This window comes from Typopeltis vanoorti, chromosome 13, assembly GCF_054136105.1.
Source record: "Typopeltis vanoorti isolate ZY-2024b chromosome 13, IOZ_Tvanoo_1.0, whole genome shotgun sequence".
Lineage (NCBI taxonomy): Eukaryota > Metazoa > Arthropoda > Arachnida > Uropygi > Thelyphonidae > Typopeltis > Typopeltis vanoorti.
The window spans coordinates 70,386,433-70,414,183 of record NC_143561.1 but is presented as its reverse complement, the minus strand read 5'-3'; the positions used below and the strand labels follow the sequence as shown (position 1 = coordinate 70,414,183).

The 27,751-nt window shown below is 36.5% G+C and overlaps 1 protein-coding gene across 2 annotated transcripts in view; it reads right to left on the bottom strand.

Moving 5' to 3' along the window:
- Positions 1-27,751, bottom strand: part of LOC150100273 (tudor domain-containing protein 3-like) — a 200,131-nt gene that overhangs the window by 100,085 nt on the left and 72,295 nt on the right. For both annotated transcript variants that reach the window (XM_090402783.1, XM_090402784.1), the window contains exon 5: positions 8,937-9,081. In XM_090402783.1, the coding sequence (XP_090258909.1) occupies positions 8,937-9,081 (145 nt within the window). The remainder of the gene's footprint in view (positions 1-8,936; positions 9,082-27,751) is intronic.

Sequence of the window (27,751 nt, the reverse complement as noted above, 5' to 3'; positions counted from 1 at the left end):
TCAATTCTATAATATCCTTGAAGTAACTTAAATGTTTCTATCATATTCCACATCCCCACTTTTTTGCCTATCGACCTGCAACCCTCAATTTTTCCTGCAATCCACACACCCTCAATCTATCTTCATAGGTTCTCCACAGACCATCTTGGTTGCTCCCTTCTGAATCCTTTCCACCACTTCCTCGTCCCCAAGAAACTTAAGACACCAGACATGAGCACAGTAATATAGATGTGGATGTATCAAGGCCTTATAAAGAGTAATATCAACTTCCTTATCTCTACTTGTGTGTTCTTCAATAGCCAAGTAATCTTATGAGCTACTTTAGCTACTATAGCAATATGACCTCTAAACTCCTACTACGTTTCTAGATCTCTAGAACTAAATCTCTAGCTTCATCTATTTCCTAGAGTACAATTCCATCAATGTGGTACACAGCTTGTCATCTATTTAACCCAAAATGCATAACTTCACACTTTTCCATATTAAACTGCCATCCATTATCTTTTGCCCATACTGACAGTCTATTTAAATCTTCCTGCAATCTCTCCACATCGTCTTGATTAACTGTTAATCTACCTAATTTTGCATCATCAGCAAACAAGTGATTATCTCCTTTCAGGGTATTTCCTATATCATTTATGTACAAATTAGACAGTAGTAGTCCTAGCACTGAACCTTGTGGCACATTACTAGTCACCAGCTTTCGCCTGGATTCTGCTTCTCTGTATGCCACTTTTTTGATATCTGTCCAGCAGCCACCCTCTTATCCACATAACCAGCATCATATCCATCCCTATTTGTTCTAATTTGCATAATAGAGTTCCATGTGGTATTCAGTCAAATGCCTTTGCAAAATCCAGCAGAATCATCGTATAGCCATGTTCCCACATCCGGACAATTCATCGCGTGGAAAATTCATCATGTAGAAAATTGTGAGAAAATTTGAAATCCTATTTCATGTCATTCTCATATATGAAAAAAAAAAGGAAATATTTTATGTATTATTTCGATTATATTTAGGGTTCTGAAAATTAGCATCCTATCTTCCCTGAAAATACTAAACCCTTCATATTCTATCCCTGTAATTACATCATCTGCTGTTAGTCAAGTCTCACTAATGCCTATAACTTTTGATGATTTTGCACTAACCAATGCCAAAACTCCTTCCTCTTGTTCCTGATACTTCTGGCATTTGTATATAGAAACTGCAGCATCTCTTTCAGCCCCCATCCATCTTTATTTCCTGAATTTACTATCCTATTCAATATTTTAATTTGAGAGATCAGATTCTGCACTTTTTGGTCATTCTCATACTCACTTGCCTCCACACACACACACACACATATTCACCTGCATCAGATCTTACTTTTTTTTTTTTTTCCCCGAATTTGAACTTTAGCATGCTCAGTGAACAAAACTCTCTCTAGAAACCTAACACCAAAACTATTTAGACGCAGTCTGTCAGCTTTATACTTCTTTTTGTCAAACACAGGCCATAGGTCCACGAGCTCTATGACATTCCTTCTGCACAATCTGTATATCGATTTGTTTGCTATTAAAGTCCTCCTGCTTCATTTGCCTCTATCATGCATGGCAGGTGGCTTACAATTTTTACCTTCTTGCTCTTTATTTCTGCTTCGTCCAACAACTTCTTCACATCTTCCCTAATAGAATACCTTTCAGATCATTAATGCCAACCAAGACAGTTAGTTCTTTTGCTAGCATGACAAATCTCATTAATTTTTATGCAAGGGAAATATTACTTTGTTATATTTCCATTAAATACTCCTCTGATCATTAAGTCTCCATACATAATTTTCTCCTTACCATGTTTTTCTTGTTTGTTAACCTGCTCTTGATTTTTATCTCAAACCATCTACTTCTTTCTCTTCTCAGTCCTTATAATCTCTTGCTGCTTTTTCAATGAAGCGATTTGTCCTGTGAATGATAACATTCAAGCCCTGCTATTTGCTTATTTGTTCTCCTGTATTTCCACCAATGAACGTTCAATATTAATTCCAACATTATCATTTCCCATTTTACCATCGATATTGTCTGCTCTACTAATATTCACTTTGTTCTTGCCAACTAACTGGCACTCACTCGAAATACAAACTTGTTCATGTTTCACTCTTCTCCCATAAATCCTTTAATTTTCACGATGAATACATCTCAGACGCACTGCACTGTACAAAATCATGTAAATTCAAATCACCCTACAATGACATCCTTGCCATTGTTCTACCACGCACTGGTGCCATATCAACAACATTATACGTAAAAAAAAAAAATACTTACAAACGTTTAAATAAACTTAAAAAGTTTACTTACAGAGTAAACAACTCAGTCACTCACACACCTATATAAAACAAAAATTACAATGAGTTAACCTAATATTATGAACTATCATCATGCTTGTCAAGGATTTAGGCTTAGATTGGCCTGTTCTGGCCTTAGAACGTTGAATCTCTTAAGAGACGTCTTGGTTTTCTTTTTCCTAATGGTTTGTAATTTAATGCTTGTTTTGGTAATCTTTCTGTTTTCATTCTTTCAACGTTTATCCATTTATGTTTATAATTTTTAATTTTTTCTATTACTGATTCCTGGTTTAATTCTTTCATAATTAATTCATTCCTTTTGTGATTAAATAGAGTATACTTTGCAATTTTTCTCATAAACTTCATTTCAGCTGTTATTAATCTTTGTTTGTCTTTTTGTTTTATTGTCAGATTTCATTTCCATACAATAGGACTTGTAGGGCTACCATATTGTATAGTTTTAGTCTGGTTTCTTTTTGAACTAGGTTAAGTTTAAATAGACTTAATTACACCTGTTATTTTTAAATATTTTGCAATTTTTAGGTTTATATGTTTTTCATTTTCGTATGTAATTATACATCCTAGGTAGTTAAATGGGGGTGCTTAAGTGTCAAAGCTGTATAACTGAGAGGAGTCTTCCACATAGCCTTTAAAGGAATACAGAGAACTGACCAGGGCTTCTGACCTAATGTCCAATCCTCACTTTCTCGTGGTGCACCCTGTTGGGTATCTACTTGGATACTGTACGAACAAGGATGGGCTGGCAATTTGAGATTTAGCCGACCAAATTGTATTCTTATTGGTTAAACCAAAATAAAAAATGATGGTACAACATGACAAAATTTCATGCTGGCTGGGGCGTCGCCCAGTTAAACAAGGCCCTCGTTGTTTTTGCCAGGGAACCAGGGCGAACAGCGAAAAGTCAGCTACTGGAACAAATCTGAAAACACACCCCAACACAACATCACCAGAGTTAAAGATCGGTACTATCAACATAAGAAGCCTGAATGGCAAGGAAATGGAGATAGCTAAGGAATTAGATAAGTACCAGATAGACATAATAGGTGTGACTGAAACAAAAAAGACAAAAACTGATGAGATCTTTCTGAGCAATAAATACAAAATGTTATATTCAGGCAAATAAGTCAGCTTGTGCTCTTAGAGAATACAGACAAATGCAAGAATGCTGTCAAAGTCCTCCCATGACAAAAGTCATGGGAGGACTTTGGCAAGAATATAGAAAATAAATATCAAGAAGGTGGCAAAATATTCTGGAGGTTGTTGAAGAAGCTTAGGAATAGAGGAAAGAGTGCTGTAAAAGGAGTTAGAGATGAAAAAGGTGACATGAAAACAGGAGAAAAAGATATCCTTGAAGTATGGAGTAATTACTTTGAAAAACTGCTAAATGAAACAAGCAGTGATGACAGCACAGTGGTAAAAAACACGGACCAGGCATGCAGTCAGGAATACATATCCATACTTGAAGTAGAAAAAGCCATCAAAGGCTTGAAATGTGGAAAGGCAGCAGGAGTAGATGATATTCGACTAGAAATGCTGAAGTATGGTGGTATAAAAGTCTTATAGTGGCTGCACTGCATAGTTCAGAAAGCCTGGACAGAGGGACGAATTCCCGATGATTGGAGTAGAGCTCTCATAGTACCCATATATAAAAAGGGAAATAAAACTGAATGCAAGAATTATAGAGGTATTTCCCTACTGAGTGTTCCTGGCAAAGATCTATGCAAGTATACTTGAGAAGAATTGTGGAAGAAAAGCTGGGTGAAGAACAAGCTGGATTCAGGCCAAATAGAGGCTGTCAGGATCAGATCTTCACTTTACGACAAATAGTCGAGAAAGCATGGGAATATAACAAAGATCTGTATTTAAGTTTGTCGATTTGGAAAAGGCATATGACAAGGTGCCAAGAGAGAAGCTACTCAATATGCTACAGTTATATGGTGTCAATGGGGCATTATATCAAGCAATGCTTAGTCTTTATTTGAGTTGTAAGTCAGCAGTTAGAATTGAAGTACAGGAAGATGGTTTAATGTTAAATCTGGTGTGAGACAAGGATGTACATTATCCCCTCTGTCATTCATTATCTATATGGATCATATTATGAAGGAAAGTGGTATTAAACATGATATCAAAATTGGAGATGTTAATGTCAGCTCTTTGCTTTATGCGGATGATGTTATACTTCTGAATAAATCCGCTATAAGTCTGCAAGATTCTCTGACTAAATTGAATAACTGTTGTAATAGATATGGTATGAAGGTCAGCAATAGAAAGACAAAGACAATGAAAATGGCAGAATCATTGAAAATGTCAACTGTGTATTGTGAATGGAGAACTTGTGGAACAAGTAAAACATTTCAGCTACTTAGGCATGATTTTTAGTGAAGATGGTAAATTAAATATAGAAATAGACAACAGAATCAGCAAAGCTGGTATGGTGGGAAGTCAGTTGAATAAATTCATATGGAATAAGAGAGAAATTAGTTGGAAAACACTAAATTAGCTGTATACAAGACAGTGTTCAAACCAGTTTTAACTTATGGATCTGAGAGCTGGGTCAGAAGTAAAACACTTGACCAAAGACTTGAGACTGCAAATAAGAGAGTCCTGCGAAAGATTAGAGGAGTGAACAGATGGCATCAATGGCAATATCATATTAAAAATGAGGATATTAGGAAAGAACTTGACATTGTCAGCATCCGGAATGCATTAGCAGAACTAATCTCAGGTGGTATGGTCACTTAAATAGAATGGGAGAGGAAAGATTAGCAAAACAAGTGTTCTCTGCCAGGTTGGCAGCAAAAGGACCCAGAGGAAGACCAAAATATAGGTGGATTGATACGGTACAAAGTGCCTTAGACGATAGAAATATAAGATCTGATAATGTTGGAGTCTTGACATGTAACAGACTGATTTGGAGGAAAATTGTAGATAGGAAGTTAGTAATGATGTAATTTTTTTCATGTAGTACTATCATATCCTGTACACCACTTGTGGGTACATGGCAGGAATTTGATGATGATGAGGTAGTTAAATGAATTTACTTTTTCTAAAATCTTGTTATATATTACTATTTTAGTTCTTAGTGGATATTGTCCTTTAACAGCCACTGTTTTTGATTTTTTCTGTTGATATTATCATTCCATAATCTTTGGCTATCTCATTTAAATTTAAAATACCTTTCTGTAAGTTATCTTCAGAATTTGTAATTATTATTTGGTCATCAGCAAAAAAGAGTCTAAGTTGACAGTAGGAGAAAGTTTAATACCTTGATGGAAATTTTTATTCCAGTTTAGTATTTCATTTAGATAAATATTAAAAAGAGTTACTGAAAGGGGACATCCCTGTTGGACTCCTTGGTTTATCTCTCTCATATGTGATAGTTTATAATTTAAACTTATTTGTGTTTGGTTATTTTCATATACTTATGATAGCTTTTAGAATAATAATAATAAGCTAACGCCTTTTTATTCCCCTATAGAGAGTAGGCGAGGCCTCTTAAACCCTATCTAGCTTTTGGAGATTGAGTGGGTCTTTCTTTTAACATGTTAAATAAAATACTTCTTTTAACTTTATCAAATGCTTTTTTCAAAGTCAATAAATGTAATATGTGTTTCTAAATTGTATTCTCTTCTTTTCTCTATTATCAATTTTAGGTAAAAGACCATGTCTATACATGATCGTCCTTTTCTAAATCCATTTTGTATTTCTAAAATAAAGCCTTTGGAATCTTTTATTAGTTTGTTATTTAAAATTCTGCTATATATTTTGTAACAGGAATTTAGAATACTCATGCCTCTAAATTCTAAAAATTTAAAGATAAGGATGACAATTGCTTTTTTTCCATTCTATTGGTGGAATTTTCCATTTTCTATTTCTATATCTATTTTCAATTTCTTGTTTCTTTCAGGCTGATTTCTAATTCTTCTTTAGTTATTTCCTGTTCATTAAATGTTTGTCAGTTATCTTTTTTTGAAAATATTTATCTGTCCACAATTCTGTATAGAAATTCTTCTAATTTCAATTTAATGTTTTATTTAGTATCTGTATTTAAATGTTTCGAAATCTTATACGCATTGGGTCTGATTTTATGATTTATATAAAATAAGACACAATGTATATAAGATTTCTAAATTAGAAACAAATTTGTTGCATGATTCTCTGTCTTTTTCTGACTTCTCTTTAGCTATGGCTCTTATTCTTTTATATTCTATTTCATCTTCTAATCTTTTACTGCTTAACCATTTATGATATACTTCTTTTTTCATTTTGATTATTTCTTTGATTGTATCATCCCATATCTTCAGCTTTTTATTTTTATTGAATTTTTTGGTCTTTCCTAAGCTTTCATTTCATTTGTATTTAGTATCGTTTTTATATTTATTTTTATTTCTTTATTTCATTTTATTTTATCTAAATATTGGTTAATTCTTTATTCATATAGCCATTGTATATTTGTATCATTTAATAATCTAGTTTTATAAACAAATGTTTTAAATTTTCTTTCTGTTCTTGTTATTTGTAGCCACTTAGGTGGTAATTTTAATTTCATTTTAATGAGGAAGTGGTCACTATTTATTTCATATCCTCCATGAACTCTAACATCTAAAGAGAACTTTGTCTTTTCATTTAGGATAAAGTAATCTAATATTGATTTCCATCCTCTTGCTGCCCAGGTATATTTATATATATCTTTATGTTTATAGAAAGAATTCATTCTTTTTAGGTTATTATAAACTACAAAGTCAATCAATTTTTTAACATTCCTGTTTAAAGTATGTTCTCCATATATTCCTATATTATTAATTTTCATGTTTTTTCCAATTCTTGCATTTAAGTCTCCTGCTAATATTACTAATATTACATAATCATTTTTTATTTATATTATTATATATACTTTGTAACTGATTATAGAATTCAATATTTTCATCTTCTCTTCCTCCTTCTGGGGCATATAAATCAATTATTAGTTTATATATAATAAACCAATAAATAACCTCTATCTATTTATATTCTAGTTCTATTATTCATTCATTCCATAATTTATAATATTTTAACTGTTTTGAAAGAGAATTATGAATTCAAATCATAACACCTTGCTTGTGCTCTTTGGTCTCTGTCAAGTCCACTATACTGTATATTACATTAAAATTTTCAGTTCTCGTGGTTCCTTTTAATTTCTTTTTTTGTTTCAGTGATTACTGCTATTTGAAAATTTCTTTCATTTAATATTTGGTCTAATTCTATTTCTTTATATGCTATTCCTCTTACGTTCCAGTTTCTATATGTATTATATTTTGTCGTTTCCATTTTTATTTTACTTTTTCCATTCCAGGGTCATTTTCCATAGATTCATTTTGATTATTATTATTATTTCAGGCGACTCCAGGGAGTCCTTAGACTCATCGAGGAAGGCCCCAAATCATGTCCACACAACTATATGACATTCTCACAGTATCTATCATACCTTGCCTTGAACTCGCTCACCGTCATAGCACCCACAACAGACTCTGGCAGCTTATTCCACTCATTTACCACTCTAAAAGTAAAGAACCCAGCTCTAACACCCCTGCTAACCACACTCTTGCCCAGCTTCCATAAGTGTCCCCTAGTTCTCCCACCACCAGTCCTGATCTCAAAAATATTCTCTGAATTAATCCTATAGAATCCCTTTAGCAATTTGAATGTCTCAATCTGCCTATCAACTAGTTTCTGCAACCCACAAATCTTCAACCTGTTCTCATATGGTTCATTCCATAGCCCTGCTATCATTTTAGTCACTTGCCTCTGGATCCTCTCCACCTCCTCCCCATCAAGAAGGAACCAAGGTGACCAAATCTGGGCACAGTAGTCGAAATGAGGTCTTACCTTCCTCTCTTTGCTTAAAAGTAGATTATTGTTCTCCATGTCAGGTGACTAGTCTGGTGATGGATAGTCCAGTGGCAGGGCTGCTACCTTAAGGCTTCTGAACTAGCCTTCTTCCAAATTTAAATCCATAGGAGGAATAGGGTATATTGAAAGGGAAAGTGTAGATTATAGAGGGAACATAGATATAGGCCAGAAATGGAAAGACCCCCATAGCCCTCAAGTACTCTAATAGCATAAGGGTCATAAAATAAGAAGAGTTAGCTGATAAGGCCTTACAAGAAAGATTAAAGTGAGTGAATCTTCCTCAAAGTAGAGGAAGAAGAGGATAAATCCAGCTAGGGGACCATGGGAGTGCCACTTCCCTTTACAATCAAGATGATTGCCTCTTATGGCCTATTGGTTTGATAAGGGAGTCACTGACCTTTGAAGGCCAGTGAAACCTTATCAAAATATTAGTGTATTCCCATAATCTCTCTCTGGTCAACTTATTTTTACAAAACTTTCATAGTTTCTACATTAGGCTTTGAAATAATGCTGGATCTAATATCCACTTTACTTATATGAATTAATGAAATTTATGACACAGCAAGCAGTTGCAGTTTGTTTTTTTAAATAAAAACTAGCTGATATTTTCCCTGTGTGCAATTTGATTTCATTTTTGTAAGTTCTAATTTAAAAATATAATATTTATTATGTGGACTGTTAACCAGGAAAAAAAAAAATGCAGTTTACCCGTGCAAGTTCCCATTTTTCTACTAAACTTGTCACATGACCTCCTAAAACGATGAAATGGTTTTCAGGAAGGAGAAGAAAGCCACCTTTTAAACTGTGCTTTACAGGTTTAAAATAAATCTTTACACCTGGAGGAGTATCTAAGCTAAATAAAAACAAAAAAATAAATAAATAAATAATAATACATAAAGTATGCCTCACTGCAAAAGGCATTTGAATACATGAATTTTTTTCAAAAGCAGACAACTAAGAAATATAATCAATGAATTAGCATTATGCCATTACATGATCTTAATTACTCAAAATGGTATAATTGCACAGCTTATTTGATAACAGATATTTATTTTGCTAACATTTGTAAAATTAAGCATAAAAATACCATATAAAAGGCACAATGCAATTTTTTTTAAAATAAAAACACAGAGTAGATGAATTGGGGGGGGGGATAGTAAATAGAGAGTTTTATTTTAAAGAGCACACTAACAAGCAGAGATATGGAAGGTATCACCTGAGCATAGTAATCCAGATGTTGGACATATCAAGGCCTTATAAAGAGAGATGATATGTCCACATCTGCATTGCTATGTTCATGTCTGGTTACCTGGGTTTCTTGGGGATAGAAAACAGTTGAAAGTATCCAGAGACAAGCAACCAAATGGTGAGTGGTTCGTGAAATGTTCCCAATGTGTAGATTGAGAGTTTGTAGATTGAAAAACCCTCAAGGGCTCACTTTGGTGAGTATGGGAGTGGCAAACCCAATGTAACTGATACTGGACTATGCCTTACTTCATGTAATATACATCTCTTATATTATCTGTAGACTGGTCATTCCCTTTCTTTTTTTCTTTTTGTTACTTTTCCCCAATGCTATTAGAGTATTCGAGGGCTAGGGGTGAATCTTTCCTATTTTGCTATTTCTTTTTGTCTTATGCAGAGGGGATAGCCATATATGGCAAATCAACTATCATGGTTGCAGGCAACAGTATATACCACATATGGGCAACCTCTACTTCTTTTGATCAAGCCCTAATCTATTTCAGCAAAGTTTGTCTGATTCATGGTGGGAGAAAACATGGTGTTTTCTACTAACTCACATTAAGCTGAAGTCATATGACTTGCACAAAACACACTATGTTTTCTCCAACCAAGGTCTCTTTCTCACTTTGACTAGCGGCATGTGTGAATGTGTTACAATGTGTCAGTTCGGTACTTGCATTGGTGTTGTGCTTTGTTCAGTGCCTACATTGATGTTATGTTCTGTTCAGTGCCTGCGGTGTAGAAGACAGTTTTGTTTGACAGTTCTGAATATCGCTTATAAATTTCGGACAATGTCAGGGATTATTGCAAAAAAAAGAAAAGTAGATGCAGAGAATCGTCAATTTCAAGACAACTGGATGGAGGATTATTATTTTATTCTGAATAAAGGTTTGCCTGTATGTTTGCTGTGCAACAAATCCATATCCGTCAACAAAGAATACAACTTGAAGAGACACTTTACTTCGAGACATGCGGATCACCCAAAAATTGATGGACAACTATGAAAAGATGAAATACAATAGTTGAAGAAGAACTTGGATACCCAGCAGCAAATGTTCAACAAGCAAAGAACGCAGCACCACAGCATTGTCAAAGCCAGCTTTGTGGTAAGCGAAAAAATCGTTAAGCATTCTAAGTCATTTGGGGAAGGAGAATTGATAAAAGAATGTCTGCTGGATGTTGCAAGTATAATATGTCCTGAAAAGAAAAAAAGGAAAAAAAAAGACTTAGAGAATATTCATTTGTCAAGACGTACTGTTGTCCGACGGATAAAAATTATGGCTGATGATATCAAAAAAAGTTTAAAAGAGAAGATTGCTAGATTGGAAGCATTTTCAATTGCTTTGGATGACAGCACCGATGTTTCCGATACAGCATAACTAGCAAAATTTATTCGAGGAGTTAATGCGGATTTCAACATCACAGAAGAATTATTGCCGTTTCGGCTGTTAAAAGGAACAACTACTGGTGAAGATATATTTGAAACAGTCAACACGGTCTTCGAGAGATTTGGGCTTAAATGGAGTTCACTATCTGGCATATGCACTGATGGAGCCCCTGCAATGGTTGATGCACAGAAGGGATTTATTGGAATAGCTCATGAAAGAGCAATAGAACTACAGATCCATCTGGAAAATTTAACAAATTTTCCCCGAACTAGGAAAGGTTGCCCATGCCTGGTGTATACCATTACTGATCTTGAAGCCAAAGATGAATAACATGGGCAAGGTTCAAGACTGGATACCTAGGGTCATGGATAAAACTTCCTTAATGACCTATAGTACTGCGATGCAGAAAGAAAGTGGGGGAAACTACTGCATTCAACCTCCCCAGACCAACCAACCACCATGGCAAACACAACAAGAACAATAGCCCCAAGTTTCCACCGGCCCTTAAATGGGACAGGGGTACTAAGAATCTCCGGCAAATCTATCTCAATAGGAACATTGAATGTTAGAACTATGTCTGAAGCTGAGAAATGTTATTGGAGAAATAAAAAGATAAAAAATACAAATCTTAGGCCTGAATGAAATAAAATGGCCAGGCTCAGGTAAATGCTGCTCCAAAGATACCCTATATTACTCTGGAAGCAGTAATAATACTCACTGACGTGGAGTAGGAATACCAATAAGTAAAGAAACATCCAAAAGTATACTCAATTTTTTTATTCCATTCTCCGAAAAATTAATGCTCCTACAACTCAAGGGCCAAGCAATCAACATCAATGCTATACAAATATATACACCGACTGCAGACAAGGATGATGCAGGAATGGACCTTTTCTATTCTCAACTGAATATGTCAAAATCATCATCATGGGAGACTATAATGCAAAAGTAGGGAAAAGAGCACCTGGAATCAGTAGGACAGTTTGGACTTAGAGGAGATTGCTTAATACAATTTTATCAAGATGACCTAATAATTACAAATACATGGTTTGAACTAACAAACTGAAGACTCTACACATGGAAATAAGAAACCAAATTGATTACATCTCAGTCAATCGATGTTTTAGAAGTAGAGTAAGGAGTGTTTAGACCTATCCAAGTGCTGACATTGGTTCAGACCATAATCTACTAGTAGCAAAACTCAAATAAAGACTAAAGAAAATCCAGGAAACAAAAATGAAAAAAAAAACGAAGTTAAAAAAACTTAAATTAGAACTTAATAGAAAAATTATTTGGAACTCCAACGATGACAAACTAGAAGTGAATGAATTATGGTAGAAAATAAAAGAAAAATTATTAAAAATAAGTACAGAAATACTGGGTTATATCTCACAAGCAGAAGGATTGGATGACTGCTGAGATCTTATCTCTTATGGGCCAACACAGACTGCAAAAAGATACTATAAAATATAAAGAGATACAGGTCAAGATGAAATCTAAAATAAAAGAAGCAAAAGAAGTGACTGAAAGAAAAATGTAATGAAATTGAGGGTCTACAAAAAACATGATGACTTCAATCTTCACAAAAAAAATTAAATTAAAGAATTCTCAGGATCGATGAAAAAATGACATCCTATGATACTTAGGACTAATGAAGGAGAGATAATTCTAGAAACATCTAAAAAAGAACAAGTCTTAACAAATTCGAGGAATATAGTCACTGGCTCACCTATCTTGAAGTCTGAAGTAGTAAAGATGATCAAATCATTAAGAAATGGTAAAGAATGTGGATGGACCCTATGAACAACTAGCTGAAATTATTCAACTAATCAATGACAGTAATATTAATAAAACTAAAATTATTCAACAGAATTAATGACACTGGTAAACTACCTTCTGACTAGATGAACTCAATCTGCATTGCACTGCCTAAAAAATCTAACACAAAAACTTGTGATGATTTCAGATTGATTAGCCTAATAAGCCAGACTCTCAAAATATTCTTAAAAATTATGATCTCATTACAGTGTGGTTTCAGAAATGGCCTCAGAACAAGAGAAGATCTTGTTCTGAGGCCATTGTGCTAAGATCTTTGTATCTTAGCACAAAGATGTAGAGAACAACGAGGTGACTTTTATATTTGTTGTATTGATTTTAAAAAGGCTTTTGATTAAGTCCAGTATAATAAATTCATAAACATCTTAGAACAAATAGGCCTAGATGATAAGGATGTTAGAATCATTAAAAATCTCTACTGGGGTCAGACTGCATCTGTCCTAACAGACAACATCAGGACAAGCAACATCAAAATAGGTGTGAGACAAGAATGTGTACTATCGCATTACTATTTAACATCTACTCAGAGGTCTTATTTCTCAAGGCCTTAGAAGGAAGAAAAGGAGTAATCATAAATGCCAATTAATAAATAACTTACACTATGCAGATGATACTGCTTTAATTACAACATATATTCATGATCTTTAACTATTCTTAGAATATGTCGAAATGGGCCTAAAAATTAACACCAAAAAAACAAAACTTATGACAATAAGCAACAATCCTTCAATAACAACTGACTTAATTCTAAATGGAAATAAAATCGAACAATGAACAAATTCAAATACCTGGAATCCTGACTAAATGAAAGTTTTTACTGTGAAATGGAGATAAGATAAGAATTGAAATTGCATGACAGTCCATTATCAAAAACCCATTTTATGTAACAACGACTTAAACATTGAAATTTGAGTATGAATTATGAAGTTATGTATAGTTAAATTTACTATATGGAGTTGAAACATGGATGTTAAAGGCAAATATAATTTTTAAAAAAAAACTAGAAGCCTTTGAAATGTGGATATTTAGAAAGATGCTCAAAATCCCATGGACAGAAAAGGTGAAGAATGAAGAGGTACTGAGAAGAATAAATAAAAATCAAGAATTAATCAATGCTGTGAAAAGAAGAAAACCTGCCTACATCTAATGAGAAACTCTAAATATAACATTCTCCAGGTAATACTAGAAGGTAAAAATCAATGGAAAGAGAAAACCTGGAAGGAGAAAAATATCATGGTTAGGCAAACAATAAACAAATAAATAAACAAAAACTGTACTAAACTGAACATATAGCTCTTAATCAGAACTATAAAGACAAAAGTAAATTTGCAAAGGTGGTTGCTGAACTCCAATAGGAAATAGGACTTAAAGAAGAAGGGTTGCAAAAATTGGTTGATAGGCAAAAAAGAGAGGCTATGATAGAAATATTTAAATTACTAAAAGGGTTATACAGGGTGTTCGGGATAAATTTGACAGTTTCGTAAGGAAAAAGAAAATCTTCTTTGTATCTATTAAATTTAATGAATTGACAAAAAAACATTACAGGCAGAGTTAATTACAATACTATCAACAAGATTTACTCAAAATAACCACCATTAGCATCGATCACAGCTTCAATTCTGCTTCGGAACCTCGAACAAGCTGATGCTACAGTCTCCCTGGGAAGGGCCGCAAAAACTGTTCTAATTTTATCCATTAACTGGACTTTTGTATTACTGGAAGTGCGATTGGTGTCTTTTTCAACTGCGCCCCATACAAAATAATCCATGGGGTTAAGGTCTGGGGAGTTTGGAGGCCAAACATTTGGACTGGTGAAGTCGTAGAAATTTTCAGACAACCATTTTTGACTTTTCCCAGAGGTGTGGCAAGGGGCCGAATCCTGCTGCCATACATACGGCCTACCATTGGCTACCCTTGTTATCCAGGGCTTGACTACAGTTAGCAACTCCACGAACAAAGCCCGAATTCCAATGCCAGGGTTCTTCAACACCTGTTCCTGCAGATTTGCGAGGAATTCTGCTGTACGAACGCAATCAGATCGTCTGCTAGGGATCTTTCTTCTTGCTACATCCTCGTAGTCACCATTGCAAGTCTCTAGTTCATGCCTGATTGTTTTTACTGTATTCAGGGAGCACTGGGCAGCAGTCGTAATATCCTTATTTTGATGGCGGGCACGAATCATCATGATACAAGTTATTCTCTTCCATGATTCAGGTGGGTTCCAGCTATCCATGCTTTCTGACATCTTGTATATGAATGAAGAAGGGTCCAAACTTTTAAATGAAGAGAAGTGTGTGTTAATACATGTAACTTACGGAAAAATATAATTAATTATAAATATGTCAAATTTATCCCGAACACCCTGTATAGGATTAATGCAGAGGAAATATTTCAGCACATGAACAATGGGCCATTCCCAGAAACTGAGCAAGAGTGTGATTAGCAAGGGTATGAGGACAAGGTCTTTTGCTTAGAGAGAGTGGTGAATAAGTGGAATGGGTTGCTAGAGGTCAGTTATGAATACTTTTGTCTATCAATGGATTCAAGGAGAGTACAACAGATACTGTATGGATAGTTCAGGTCTCCCACAATGAGTCTTCAGACTCCATGGTGGCGCTTGTGCAATAATAACATATGAAGAGAAAAGAGGACATAGAATATTTTGTTAGGAGGAAACAAAATTATACTTCATGGGAAATATAAGGATTAAATGAAAGTAAAATAAGGTAGTTGTAGAAAGTTGTTTTCAGTTATAAATTAAACTAATTTTGCTTACACCTGAAGGATAAAAGTTAAACAAGAATATAATATAAGTAATTATATCAAAATATAAAACAAGTTTATCAATTCTTGATCTGAGCAAGCATATTTATTCCTTTATAGATATTTTTATTATTTACACTGATTTATGCATATGCTTCATACTCTATGTGAAATTTTTTACAATTTTATATTGACAGACAAGAGATAGGAAGGGAAGTTGAATTATTTATTACTCATGATATCACAATATCTGAAAATAAACCCCAACTCAACATCACCAGAGTTAAAGATCGGTACTATCAATGTAAGAAGCCTGAATGGCAAAGAAATGGAGCTAGCTGAGGAATTAGATAAGTACCAGATCGACATAATAGGGGTGACTGAAACAAAAAAGATCAAAACTGGTGAGATCTTTCTGAGCAATAAATACAAAATGTTATATTCAGGAAATGACAATCAAGGAAAAGAAGGAGTAGCCATAGTATTCAACACAAAATACGAGGCTAATCTTCTTGAATGGCAGTCAGTCTCAAGTAGAGTAATGTGGGCAAATATGAGAATGGGGAACTGGACAATGAGACTTATTTGTGCCTATGGTCCCACAGAAGGTTCTACTAAGGTAGAAGTGGAGGAATTTTTTGAGGCTTTAGAAAAAGCAACTGACACAATGAAAAATGAAAAGTTGGTCCTTGTTGGGGATCTAAATAGCAGAGTAGGAAATGATTGTGAGACATACAAAAATATTTTGGGAAAATTTGGAGAAAAGAGCAAAGCTAATAATAATGGCAAATATCTATTGGATTTCTGCTCAGGACATGGACTGGTTATTACTAACACCATGTTCCAACATAAAAATGTGCACAAATTCACATGGAGAGAAGAGGCTAGGAATAAGAAAAGTCTCATTGACTATGTTATTGTTGATAGTGATGTTTTCTCCCTGGTGCAGGACACTAGAGTGTACAGAGGATTTAAAATTGGAAGTGATCACTATTTAGTCTTGAGCAGGGTAAAAATTGAATTTCATATTGAAAAGAATAACATGTAAGAAAGTTTTAAAGCGAATAAAAGTTGAGCAACTCTCAGATGTGAACTGTAGACTAAAATACACAAAGATTATTGAAGAAAAAATGAAAGAGTTTGAGAACAGGAATCAAACCTTGGAGATTCAGTGGCAAACTCTGAAGAAAACATTGATTGATTCTGCCAGAGAGGCATGTGGTGAGGTCATCTGTAAGGATAAAAAAATCAGAACTCCCTGGTGGACACAGGAAGTTAGAGGCAGTGAAGGAAAAGAAGAAAGCATACCAAAAGTTCCTGTCAAATAAGTCAGCTTGTGCTCTTAGAGAATATAGAGACAAATGCTAAACACTGTGTAAAACTAGCTAAACAAAAGTCAAGGGAGGACTCTGGCAAGAATATAGAAAATAAATATCAAGAAGGTGGCAAAATATTCTGGAGGTTGTTGAAGAAGCTTAAGAATGGAGGAAAGAGTGCTGTAAAAGGAATTAGAGATGATAAAGGTGACATGAAAACGGAAGAAAAAGATATCCTTGAAGTATGGAGTAATTACTTTGAAAAACTGCTAAATGAAACAAGCAGTGATGACAGCACAGTGGTAAAAAACACTGACCAGGCATGCAGTCAGGAATACATATCCATACTTGAAGTAGAAAAAGCCATCAAAGGCTTGAAATGTGGAAAGGCAGCAGGAGTAGATGATATTCGACCAGAAATGCTGAAGTATGGTGGTATAAGAGTCTTACAGTGGCTGCACTGCATAGTTCAGAAAGCCTGGACAGAGGGACGAATTCCCGATGATTGGAGTAGAGCTCTCATAGTACCCATATATAAAAAGGGAAATAAAACTGCATGTGAGAATTACAGAGGTATTTCCCTACTGAGTGTTCCTGGCAAGATCTATGCAAGTATACTTGAGAAACGATTGAGAAGAATTGTGGAAGAAAAGCTTGGTGAAGAACAAGCTGGATTCGGGACAAATAGAGGCTGTCAGGATCAGATCTTCACTGTACGACAAATAGTCGAGAAAGCATGGGAATATAACAAAGATCTGTATTTAAGTTTTGTCGATCTGGAAAAGGCATATGACAAGGTGCCAAGAGAGAAGCTATTCAATACGCTTCAGTTATATGGTGTGAATGGGGCATTATATCAAGCAATACTTAGTCTTTATTTGAGTTGTAAGTCAGCAGTTAGAATTGAAGGAAGTACAGGAAGATGGTTTAATGTTAAATCTGGTGTGAGACAAGGATGTACATTATCCCCTCTGTTATTCATTATCTATATGGATCACATTATGAAGGAAAGTGGTATTAAACCTGATATCAAAATGGGAGATGTTAATGTCAGCTCTTTGTTTTATGCGGATGATGTTATACTTCTAAATAAATCCGCTACAAGTCTGCAAGATTCTCTGACTAAATTGAATAACTGTTGTAATAGATATGGTATGAAGGTCAGCAATAAAAAGACAAAGACAATGAAAATAGGCAGAATCATTGAAAATGTCAACTGTGTTGTGAATGGAGAACCTGTGGAACAAGTAAAACATTTCAGCTATTTAGGCACGATTTTTACTGAAGATGGTAAATTAAATATAGAAATAGACAACAGAATCAGCAAAGCTGGTATGGTGGGAAGTCAATTGAATAAATTCATATCGAATAAGAGAGAAATCAGTCGGAACACTAAATTAGCTGTGTACAAGACAGTGTTCAAACCAGTTTTAACTTATGGATCTGAGAGCTAGGTCAGAAGTAAAACACTTGACCAAAGACTAGAGACCACGGATATGAGAGTCCTGAGAAAGATTATAGGCATGAATAGATGGCATCAATGGCAATATCATATTAAAAACGAGGATATTAGGAAAGAACTTGACATTGTCAGCATCCAGGAATGCGTTAGCAGAGCTAATCTCAGGTGGTATGGTCACTTAAACAGAATGGGCGAGGAAAGATTAGCAAAACAAGTGTTCTCTGCCAGGTTGGCAGCAAAACGACCCAGAGGAAGACCAAGATATAGGTGGATTGATACAGTACAAAATGCTTTAGACGATAGAAATATAAGATCTGATAATGTTGGAGTCTTGACAAGTAACAGACTGATTTGGAGGAAAATTGTAGATAGGAAATTAAAAATGATGTAATTTTTTTCATGTAGTACTATCATATCCTGTACACCCCTTGAGGGTACATGGCAGGAATTTGATGATGATGATGATATCACAAATAGTTACCCTACCAATTAGAATAACAAACAATCCTCACCATTCTTCTAACGCTGGACCTATTCTTAACTAGCTGCTCTTTCTCAAATACACCATGGATGTCTGCTCCCCCTCTTGGCAACTACGATCACAATCTCATTCAAGTCTCCTTCTCTATAGTCTGGTCTTCTCCCAGCCAATCTCAGCCTCAACTGAGATGACCTCTGGAATTTTTGTCTTTTTTTCGATGGTCAGATTACTGTTTTCGCTATCCTGATCCAAACATCTGAAATAATCCTCACTGTAATGAGTGGTCATTCCTCACTCCACTGCAAATCCCCATCCTCTCTGCAGTCCATGATAAAAATATACTATATATATGCTTAATGGCTCAAACAAAAAACTCCAGCTTCTCATTCAGTTACAAACCAGCCCAAAACAAGGATAAAAAAAGGCCATAATCATACCGTACATTTGGGGAATGTTGGAAAAAAATAAATAGAATACTGCATGAATACAATATTAAGCCAACATTTGAACCTCCTACAAAATTAAAAAGCATACTTAGTTCATCCAAAGAGCCTCTTCCTTACCTTATCCACCTGGGGGGTTTATAAAATCCAGTGCACCCAGAATCTACCCTACATAGGAGAAACAGGACAAACAATTCCAACAAGAAAAGATAAACACAAATGCCACATTAAATTCTTTTACTATGGTGAAACAGACCTTTCTGACCATGCATACAAAACATGTCACAGAACTGTCAAGCACCAAGTCCTCCACACGACACCCAAACTGGGTTTGAAAGAAAATTTAAAGAAGTGCACCCAGAATCTACCCTACATAGGAGAAACAGGACAAACAATTCCAATAAGAAAAGATGAACACAAATGCCACATTAAATTCTTTTACTATGGTGAAACAGACCTTTCTGACCATGCATGCAAAACATGTCACAGAACTGTCAAGGCACCAAGTCCCCACACGACGCCCAAACTGGGTTTGAAAGAAAATTTAAAGAAGCTTGTGAAATGCTGATTCACCATTCTAATCTCAATAATAATGATGGATAAGCAATTTCAAGAGTTTGGAAGATCCATATACAATCCATATAGCATCTAGAACAGGGGTCGGCAAACTTTTTAGACCATTGACCCCCCCCCCCTTTGTTGAGGAATCCTTGATTCCTTCATCAACCCCCCCCCATCATGTTAAATAAATGAATAAATGTTATCACTAATAAATTTCTCAATTTAAACATAATTCCTTCACCCTTTTACTCCATTACTGCTTCTCGATAAGAAATATTTAAAGAAATTTAAAGAAAATACTTAAAGAAATTTATAAAGAACATTAAACATTTATTTACATTTTATTGATTTACTTGGAATGGTTAATGAGAAGGATGTGTTTGATGAATAGTAACCATTGCATCAATATTTGGTTGGATATTGGTGAGTTTTAGCATTAAGTCACCATGCTCTTCCAGGTTCATCCTGTTCCTCTCCTTCGTTAAAAGTGAATTTGCATGGCTGAACCTGCTTCAACCATGTATGAACTTGGGATTGCAAGTAAAAAGGGTTCAACTGTTGCACTAAGCTTGGGATATGAGCGCCTCCATATGTCTCCACGATGTGCCGCCCTTCCGTAAAACAGATACTAAACCTAGGCAAAAGTCACAAATCTTGAGCAGCAGCTTAATATCGTGATCGATACCTTCTCCTCCAAAATCGGAAAGTTGGAAACTAAGCTCGAGACACTCAACGATCAGCGCCCGACTGCAAGTGCGCTCGTGCCTGCTAACGAACTTTGTGAACTAATCACATCATCGGCACACTAGTCGCTCGAGGCTGAAAATAGGAAACTCAACGCTGTTATCCTGAACATTCCGAGAGAAAACGATAAATCCCTAAAAGAAGATATCGGCAAACTTGCAGGAGAATGCAATTTCGATCCCAGAAACATCATCAAATGCTATCGTATCAGACCCATAAACAAAAGAAAGGACAGAATGAACTGTCCACATCTCGTAAAAGTAACCTGCGACTCACCAATAAACACAACCAAATTTATAACAGCAATAAACAACAAGCTAAAGGACACTTGCCCCCAGTCGCTCATACGTGCTCGACTTGATTTAACCTTGGCCCAGAGAGAACAAAGATGCCAACTCCGAAAACAACTAGAAGAAAAACACCAAAATGGAGACAACAGTTGGGTAATAGACTACAAACAATCCAAACTAGCACAAAAAACCAAGTGACGCCAGTAGTCACAAGAACACCAGCATGCAGGCACTGCATAGGAAACGTGCAGGACCCTTGGGGTCAAATCCTTGCCTCACAGAACCTTGCATATCCACTTCACCAACATCTGTGGCCTCAACTCTAACCTCAACAGCATCCACTACTACCTGCAGTCCACCAAACCCCACCTACTCTTTTTAACCGAAACTTAAATCTCACCTCCTCCCAGCAATACTCATCTCAACCTTCCTAACTATACACTATTTAACTCCTTTCGACCCAAGGTTGGTGTCTGTGCATATATCCGCTCTGACATACCCTGTCAGAGAACAACTAGCTTGGAATTGCCCAACTTCGACCTTCTTTGACTGAAGATATCCCTCCCCCACTCAGTCAAATTCATCTGCTGTCTCTATCGCTCTCCTAATACTACCAATTCACTCAGTGCTCTATCATTTCCACTCCTTAAAAGTTGATTTTCTCCAGTCCCACTCCCCAAACAGCAAAATCATTCTCCTGGGTGATTTCAACTTCCATAACACCAATTGGCTTTCTTCTTCCAGTCATACAGATCCTGCAGGCAGATATGCTGAAACATTTGCAGTCACTAATGACCTCACGCAAATTGTTCAAAAACCGACCAGAATACCAGATAACCCAAACCACTTCCCAAATACCCTAGATCTCTTCCTAACTAATGACCCCTCCAAATATGCAGTGAATGTAGTAAGGTCAGAATTACCCCCCACTGGGTAATTCTGACCACAACTTAGTGCTTATCTCCTCCCCATGCAACAACACCTACACAGTTACTCCCACACAAGAGTAGTTTGGCATTATAATAGTGCCAAATGGGACAGTCTCCGAGACTACTATGCTTCATTCCCATGGTTAGACTATTGTTTCCGGTCTTCCAGTCCAGACATATGCACCGAACGCATCACCAAAGTGATCCTCACTGGCATGAAAGCATATATTCCCCGTACTACTCAGACCTGCCATCCCCTAACTAAACCCTGGTTCTCCAAACAAATGTGCCAAGGCTGTACCAAATGAAAAATCAGGCATACCACAACTGACTCAAATCAAGAACCCCATCCTCATTCAATGCATACACTGAAACCCGAAACAAATGCAAGAAAACTATCGATACTTCCAAAACAGATTTTGAATGGGCAAAAAACAAGAAGCTTGCAGCCTGTCCAAACGGCAGCCATGCCTTTTGGTCCCTTGCCAAGGCAATTGGCTGTAACTTTTGCCTTACACTATTCCCACCTCTATCATACCCAGATGGCTCATTTGCAACATCACCCATAGAAAAAGCTAACCTCCTGGCATCACACTTTGCCTCCAATGCACACATAACTGACAATGGCAAATGCCCTCCAGTCATTCCAACTGCCCAACATACAATGCCCCCCTATATCCTTTTGCCAAAAAGACATCACAAACCTGCTGTCTAAATTAGACACAAAAAAGTCTCCTGGCCCAGACGGAATTCCTCCAATTATCCTGAAGGTCTGTGCATCTGAACCGACTCCTATCCTATGTCACCTGTACACACTCTCTTACTCCACTGGTATATATCCCAAAACCTGGTCTATATTCAACCCATTCCTAAAAAGGGTTACAAATCACTGCCATCTAACTACCGCCCTATCTCACTCACTTCAGTCCTATCTAAAGTAATGGGGAAAATCATCAACTCTCAACTCCTAATCTACCTTGAAAGTACCCGGCTATTAAGCCTCCACCAGTACGGATTCCACCAGAGCCATTCAACAGGAGATCTGCTCTCATACATCACCCATCATTGGACAAACGCTATGGAGAAATTCGGCAAATCCCAAGTAGTTGCACTTGATATCTCCAAAGCCTTTGACCGAGTCTGGCACAAAGGCTTACTAAGCAAACTCCCATCATTTGGACTGCCTCAGGACTTCTGCAGATGGATTGCAAGCTTCCTGTCTGGATGCACACTGTGTGATGGTAGACGGGTCCCTATCCTCTCACCATCCAACTAATGCCAGGGTCCCTCGAGGCTCAGTTCTCTCACTGACCCTCTTCCTTCTATATATCAATGACCTACTTCAGTTGACCTCAAACCCAATACAGTTTTGCAGATGACAAACCCTACCCTACACAACTCACTTCAACCCACAGAACATCAACCACCACATTGTGTATGAGGAAATGGAAAAGGAACAAATGGGGATACTACACAGCTCTGTATGGGACTACAGTTGTTTAGTCTAAATATCGATGATATAGTCCAAGGTTTCAAAGGAGATATTTAGCTGTTTTCTGATTATGTTAGATCAGGAAGATCTGATGTGTTGTTTACGAGAAAATCTGAAGAGGTTGTTCTTTGAGCAGATGAGTGGGGGACTTCAGTTCAATATTAATAGATGGAAAGTCAAGCACTTTGACCAGAAAAGATGGAACAAGATGTATTTTAATGGAAGACTCTGCTCCAGGAGATGGAGGAAATGAAGGATTTGGTAGTGTTGGTAGACAGGGAGCTGAAATTTAGAGGACACAATGCTAAAGTTGTAAAGGTTATCCATAAAATTACTGCCATATTGAGAACACTTACAAAAAGGGATAAAGAAGCAATTGTTGTACTATATAAGGCATTAATCAAACCAAATCTGGATTTCTATGAACAGATCTGGTCACCTGAATATCTATGCAATAAGTAAACAAGAGAGAAAGTGCAAGCAAGTGACTAGAATGCTAACTATGGGAATGTGCTATGTAGAGCTTGAACAGGACGAGAACCAGTGATATTACTGTATACAAGATGATGGGACTATCGAATAGATATGAGGGCAATAATGTATAGGGTGGTGGGATAACATTGGGATGGAGAGGGGGGGTCTGAAAAGTTCTGATAAATATCCAGGACAAAAATGATATTAAAGCAACTCTTCTTATATATCCTAAAAGAACAAATTATTACAATTTGATGAAACACGGGGTTTTAAGATATGTGCTTTAACATCATTTTTGTTCTAGGTGTTTATAAGAACTTTTCCATCCCCCTCAAAGAAGTCATTCCTGGAAACTGTGCAAGAGTTACATAAGAATGAAAATGAAAGTGAAAAGGAGAAGTCTTTTTTTTTTTTTTTAGATGAGATATGAATCGAATGCAATGCTCAAGTGGGTGGAGTAATATCTAGTCTTGAAAACATTCAGCTTTGAAGCACTCAAGTGAGTGCTTCAAAGCTGAATGTTTTCAAGACAAGATATTACTGTGGTATGTGAGAGTTTGGCCTCCCATTTTGATTCTTAGTCACTGACTACAGGAATTTTTTCCAGTCTTTTTTAAAATTCATTCTACACTTGCTTTAATCTCTGATGCAGGTAGACAATTTTCCTGGAAGAACAAATTCATGTTTTTAACACTGCAACTCAGCAAAATTTGACCACAGAATACATATGAGTAATATAAATCAGTGCTAATTCAGAGTAAAAAACATGACTGCTCCAAACTGTGATAAAAGGTGGAGACCTGTTTCCTACCGATTTCAGAACAGAATTAAACCAGTGTCTCCTACCTCCTTCGGTAATGAAAGCATTATAAAATTTTTCTATATAAGAGTGTCAGGCTCAGTCAGCACTGATGATGCCAGTGTTGGATTCTAATTATGTAGAAAATAGAATAAATGTTGTTTGATTCAGAATCCAACATGATTTTCCGTCACAAGAACTATATTTGTAAATATTATTTAATGTAAATAACAAATTATAATTGATTATTATTATTTTTATTATTATTATTATTATTATTAAACAAGACCTCATGGAGTCAAAGACTCATCTAGGAGGTCCTTTTATCTCACACACATCTCATCATACCGGGTCTTAAACACATTCAAACTCCCTGCAGACACCACACTCTCAGGCAAGGCATTCCAATCATTCACAACTCTGCACGAAAAAAACCTGCCTCTCACTCCCCTACTCACACCCTCTTTATACAGTTTCCAGGGATGACCTCTGGTTCTCCCCTGATCTCCCACTATTCGCTGTAGAACTTCTCCACCATTGATCCTATAGCAACCCCTTACCAACTTGTAGGTCTCTATCATATCTCCCCTCTTCCTTCTCTCCACTAGTCTCTGCAAATTACATCTTTTCAATCTTTCCTCATACTCGACATTCCAGAGGTCAGAAACTACCTTAGTCAGTCGCCTTTGGACCCTTTCCAACATCTCTTCATCCTTCTGAAAACCAGGTGACCAAATCTGGGCACAATAGTCCATGTGTGGCCTAATCAAAGCCTTATACAATGGAACAAGAATCTCCCTACTTCTACATGTCAGTGTCCTCCTCATCATTCCCAGAAGTCTTTGTGTTGTCTTCACAATTTTGGCGATGTGACCCCTAAATTTTAGATCCTTATCCACTATCACTCCCAGATCTCTTATTTCCTCTACTTCCAACAATATATTTTCACCAAGCATAAATTCTGCATCCCATCTTTGTTTTCCAAATTTTAAAACCTTACATTTTGCAACATTGAACTCACATCCCCATTTGCTTGCCCAATCACTCAATTTATTCAAGTCTTCTTGCAAGGCCACAACATCTTCACTACTCTTTATGGTTCGTCCCAACTTTGCATCATCTGCAAACAACTGAATATCTCCATCCAAATCTTCGCAAATATCATTAATATACAAGTTAAATAGTAATGGCCCTAAAACAGATCCCTGAGGCACTCCACTAGTGACTTTCCTTTTCCTGGATATTGCACCCCCATACACAACTTGTTGATACCTATCAGATAGCCAGTCTCCAATCCAATGCACTAATCTAATATCCAACCCCATCTGCTCTAGTTTGACTGTCAACTTATCATGAGGCACTCTATCAAAAGCTTTTGCGAAATCCAAGTATATTACTGTGTATCCTTCTCCTCTGTCCAAGGAAGCAGTCACTTTATTGTAATAAGTAAGTAGATTACTAAAACACGACCTCCCTTTAGCAAATCCATGCTGTCCATCAAAGATTATACCATTGTTGTCAACCCAACTCTGGATCCTAGTTCTCACAAGCTTCTCCAACAACTTAACCACAACACCTGACACACAGATAGGCCTATAGTTTGATGCTTGAGTTCGATCACCTCCTTTATGAAGTGGCACAATCTTGCCCTCCTTCCACTCTTTAGGGACTTGACCAAGTGCAAGACTCGTATTAAAAAAATATGTCAAGGCAGGTGTCAACTCTCTGGCACATTCCTTCAGAATACGCGGTGATATATTATCAAGTCCCACAGCCTTATTTACATCTAGTTTACTCAACTCCCCAAACACCTCTTGCTCACTTACAGTCAGTCTCTCCTCCCCATCATCAACTGCTCTTAATCTCTCCATGAAGTCACATTCACAAGATTGAAAGATCTTTATGAACTGCTCATTAAGTATCTCCACCACACATTCTGCAACAGCTGTCTTTATACCATTTCCTCCAATCAATGTCATCCTTCCATAATCATTCTTTCTTTTGCTGGCTACATATCGAAAGAACTCCCTAGGATTCTTTTTAGCTTCATTAGCTAACTGCTGTTCATACCTCTCTTTAGCTACTCTCACCAACCAAGTCACTCTCCTTGCCTGGTCTTTGTAGAACTCATGAAATTGGTTACTTCCACTTCTCTTATGCTGCCTCCACAATGCCCTTTTTCTCTGTATTGCATGCTTAATCTCTTTATTCATCCATCTCACACCTAACTTATTTAACCTTCTCACCCGTGGTATACATTTAGACATTGCATCCACTAAATATTTTTTGAAAATCCCCCAAGCTGCATTGATCTCTTTTCCAGCTAACTCCTCATTCCATGCTACACCTGCAAGCTGTCTCCTGAGCTCTTCATAATCACCCCCCTTGTAGTTCCACATATACCCTTTTTTCACAGGGGTCCTTGCACTGCTGGCAACCACCCAAGTAATCACCTCATGGTCACTTTCGCCAATTGGTGGATGATTTGATACCTCATTGATAATTACATCCTCCGATGAGATGACCAAATCCAAGACCCTTAATCCTCTTGTGCCCTCTGTTACATACTGTCTGAGGTAGTTATCCCTCAAAAACTCAAGAAACTCATTTTCTTTACTTCCAGTTGCTATCTCTTCATTCCAATCTATATTGCCATAATTAAAATCACCCATAATGATCATCCTTTTCTTATTTGCTTGGCTTATTTGACTATACATTTCACTATCACCACCATCCACATTACCAGGTCTATAACAACATCCCACCAAGTATTTGAATCTATTCACCTCTATCTCACACCATACTGCCTCAAAACCACTGGCCCCATTTCCCCCTTGCATCTCTACCTTGTATGGACATAACTCTTTCTCTATCATCAATAGCACTCCCCCTCCCTTTTTACCCCTTCTATCCTCACGAAACACATCATACCTTTCCATCTCTATTCCTGTCAGGATGTCATCCTCATCTAACCATGTCTCACTTATTCCGACAATCTCTGGGTGCACAGACGCAATTAGTGCAACCATTTCATCCGCCTTGTTTCTTATACTTCTAGCATTGGTATACAAACACAACAACTCATTTCTGGATCTACAGCTAGTTCCACTGATACCACTCACTCGATGTGATCTCTCCATGCTGGACTGGGGCCATTTCCCTTTCTGCTTCTTCATTTTAGAACCCTTTGCAATTCCATCTGTTTCCTTTTGATCCCTGATCATCCCATTACTTTCCTGCCTACACATTCTCTCACCTCCTCTTGGAGCATCCACCTTTCTCACGCTGTGTATCCCTGTC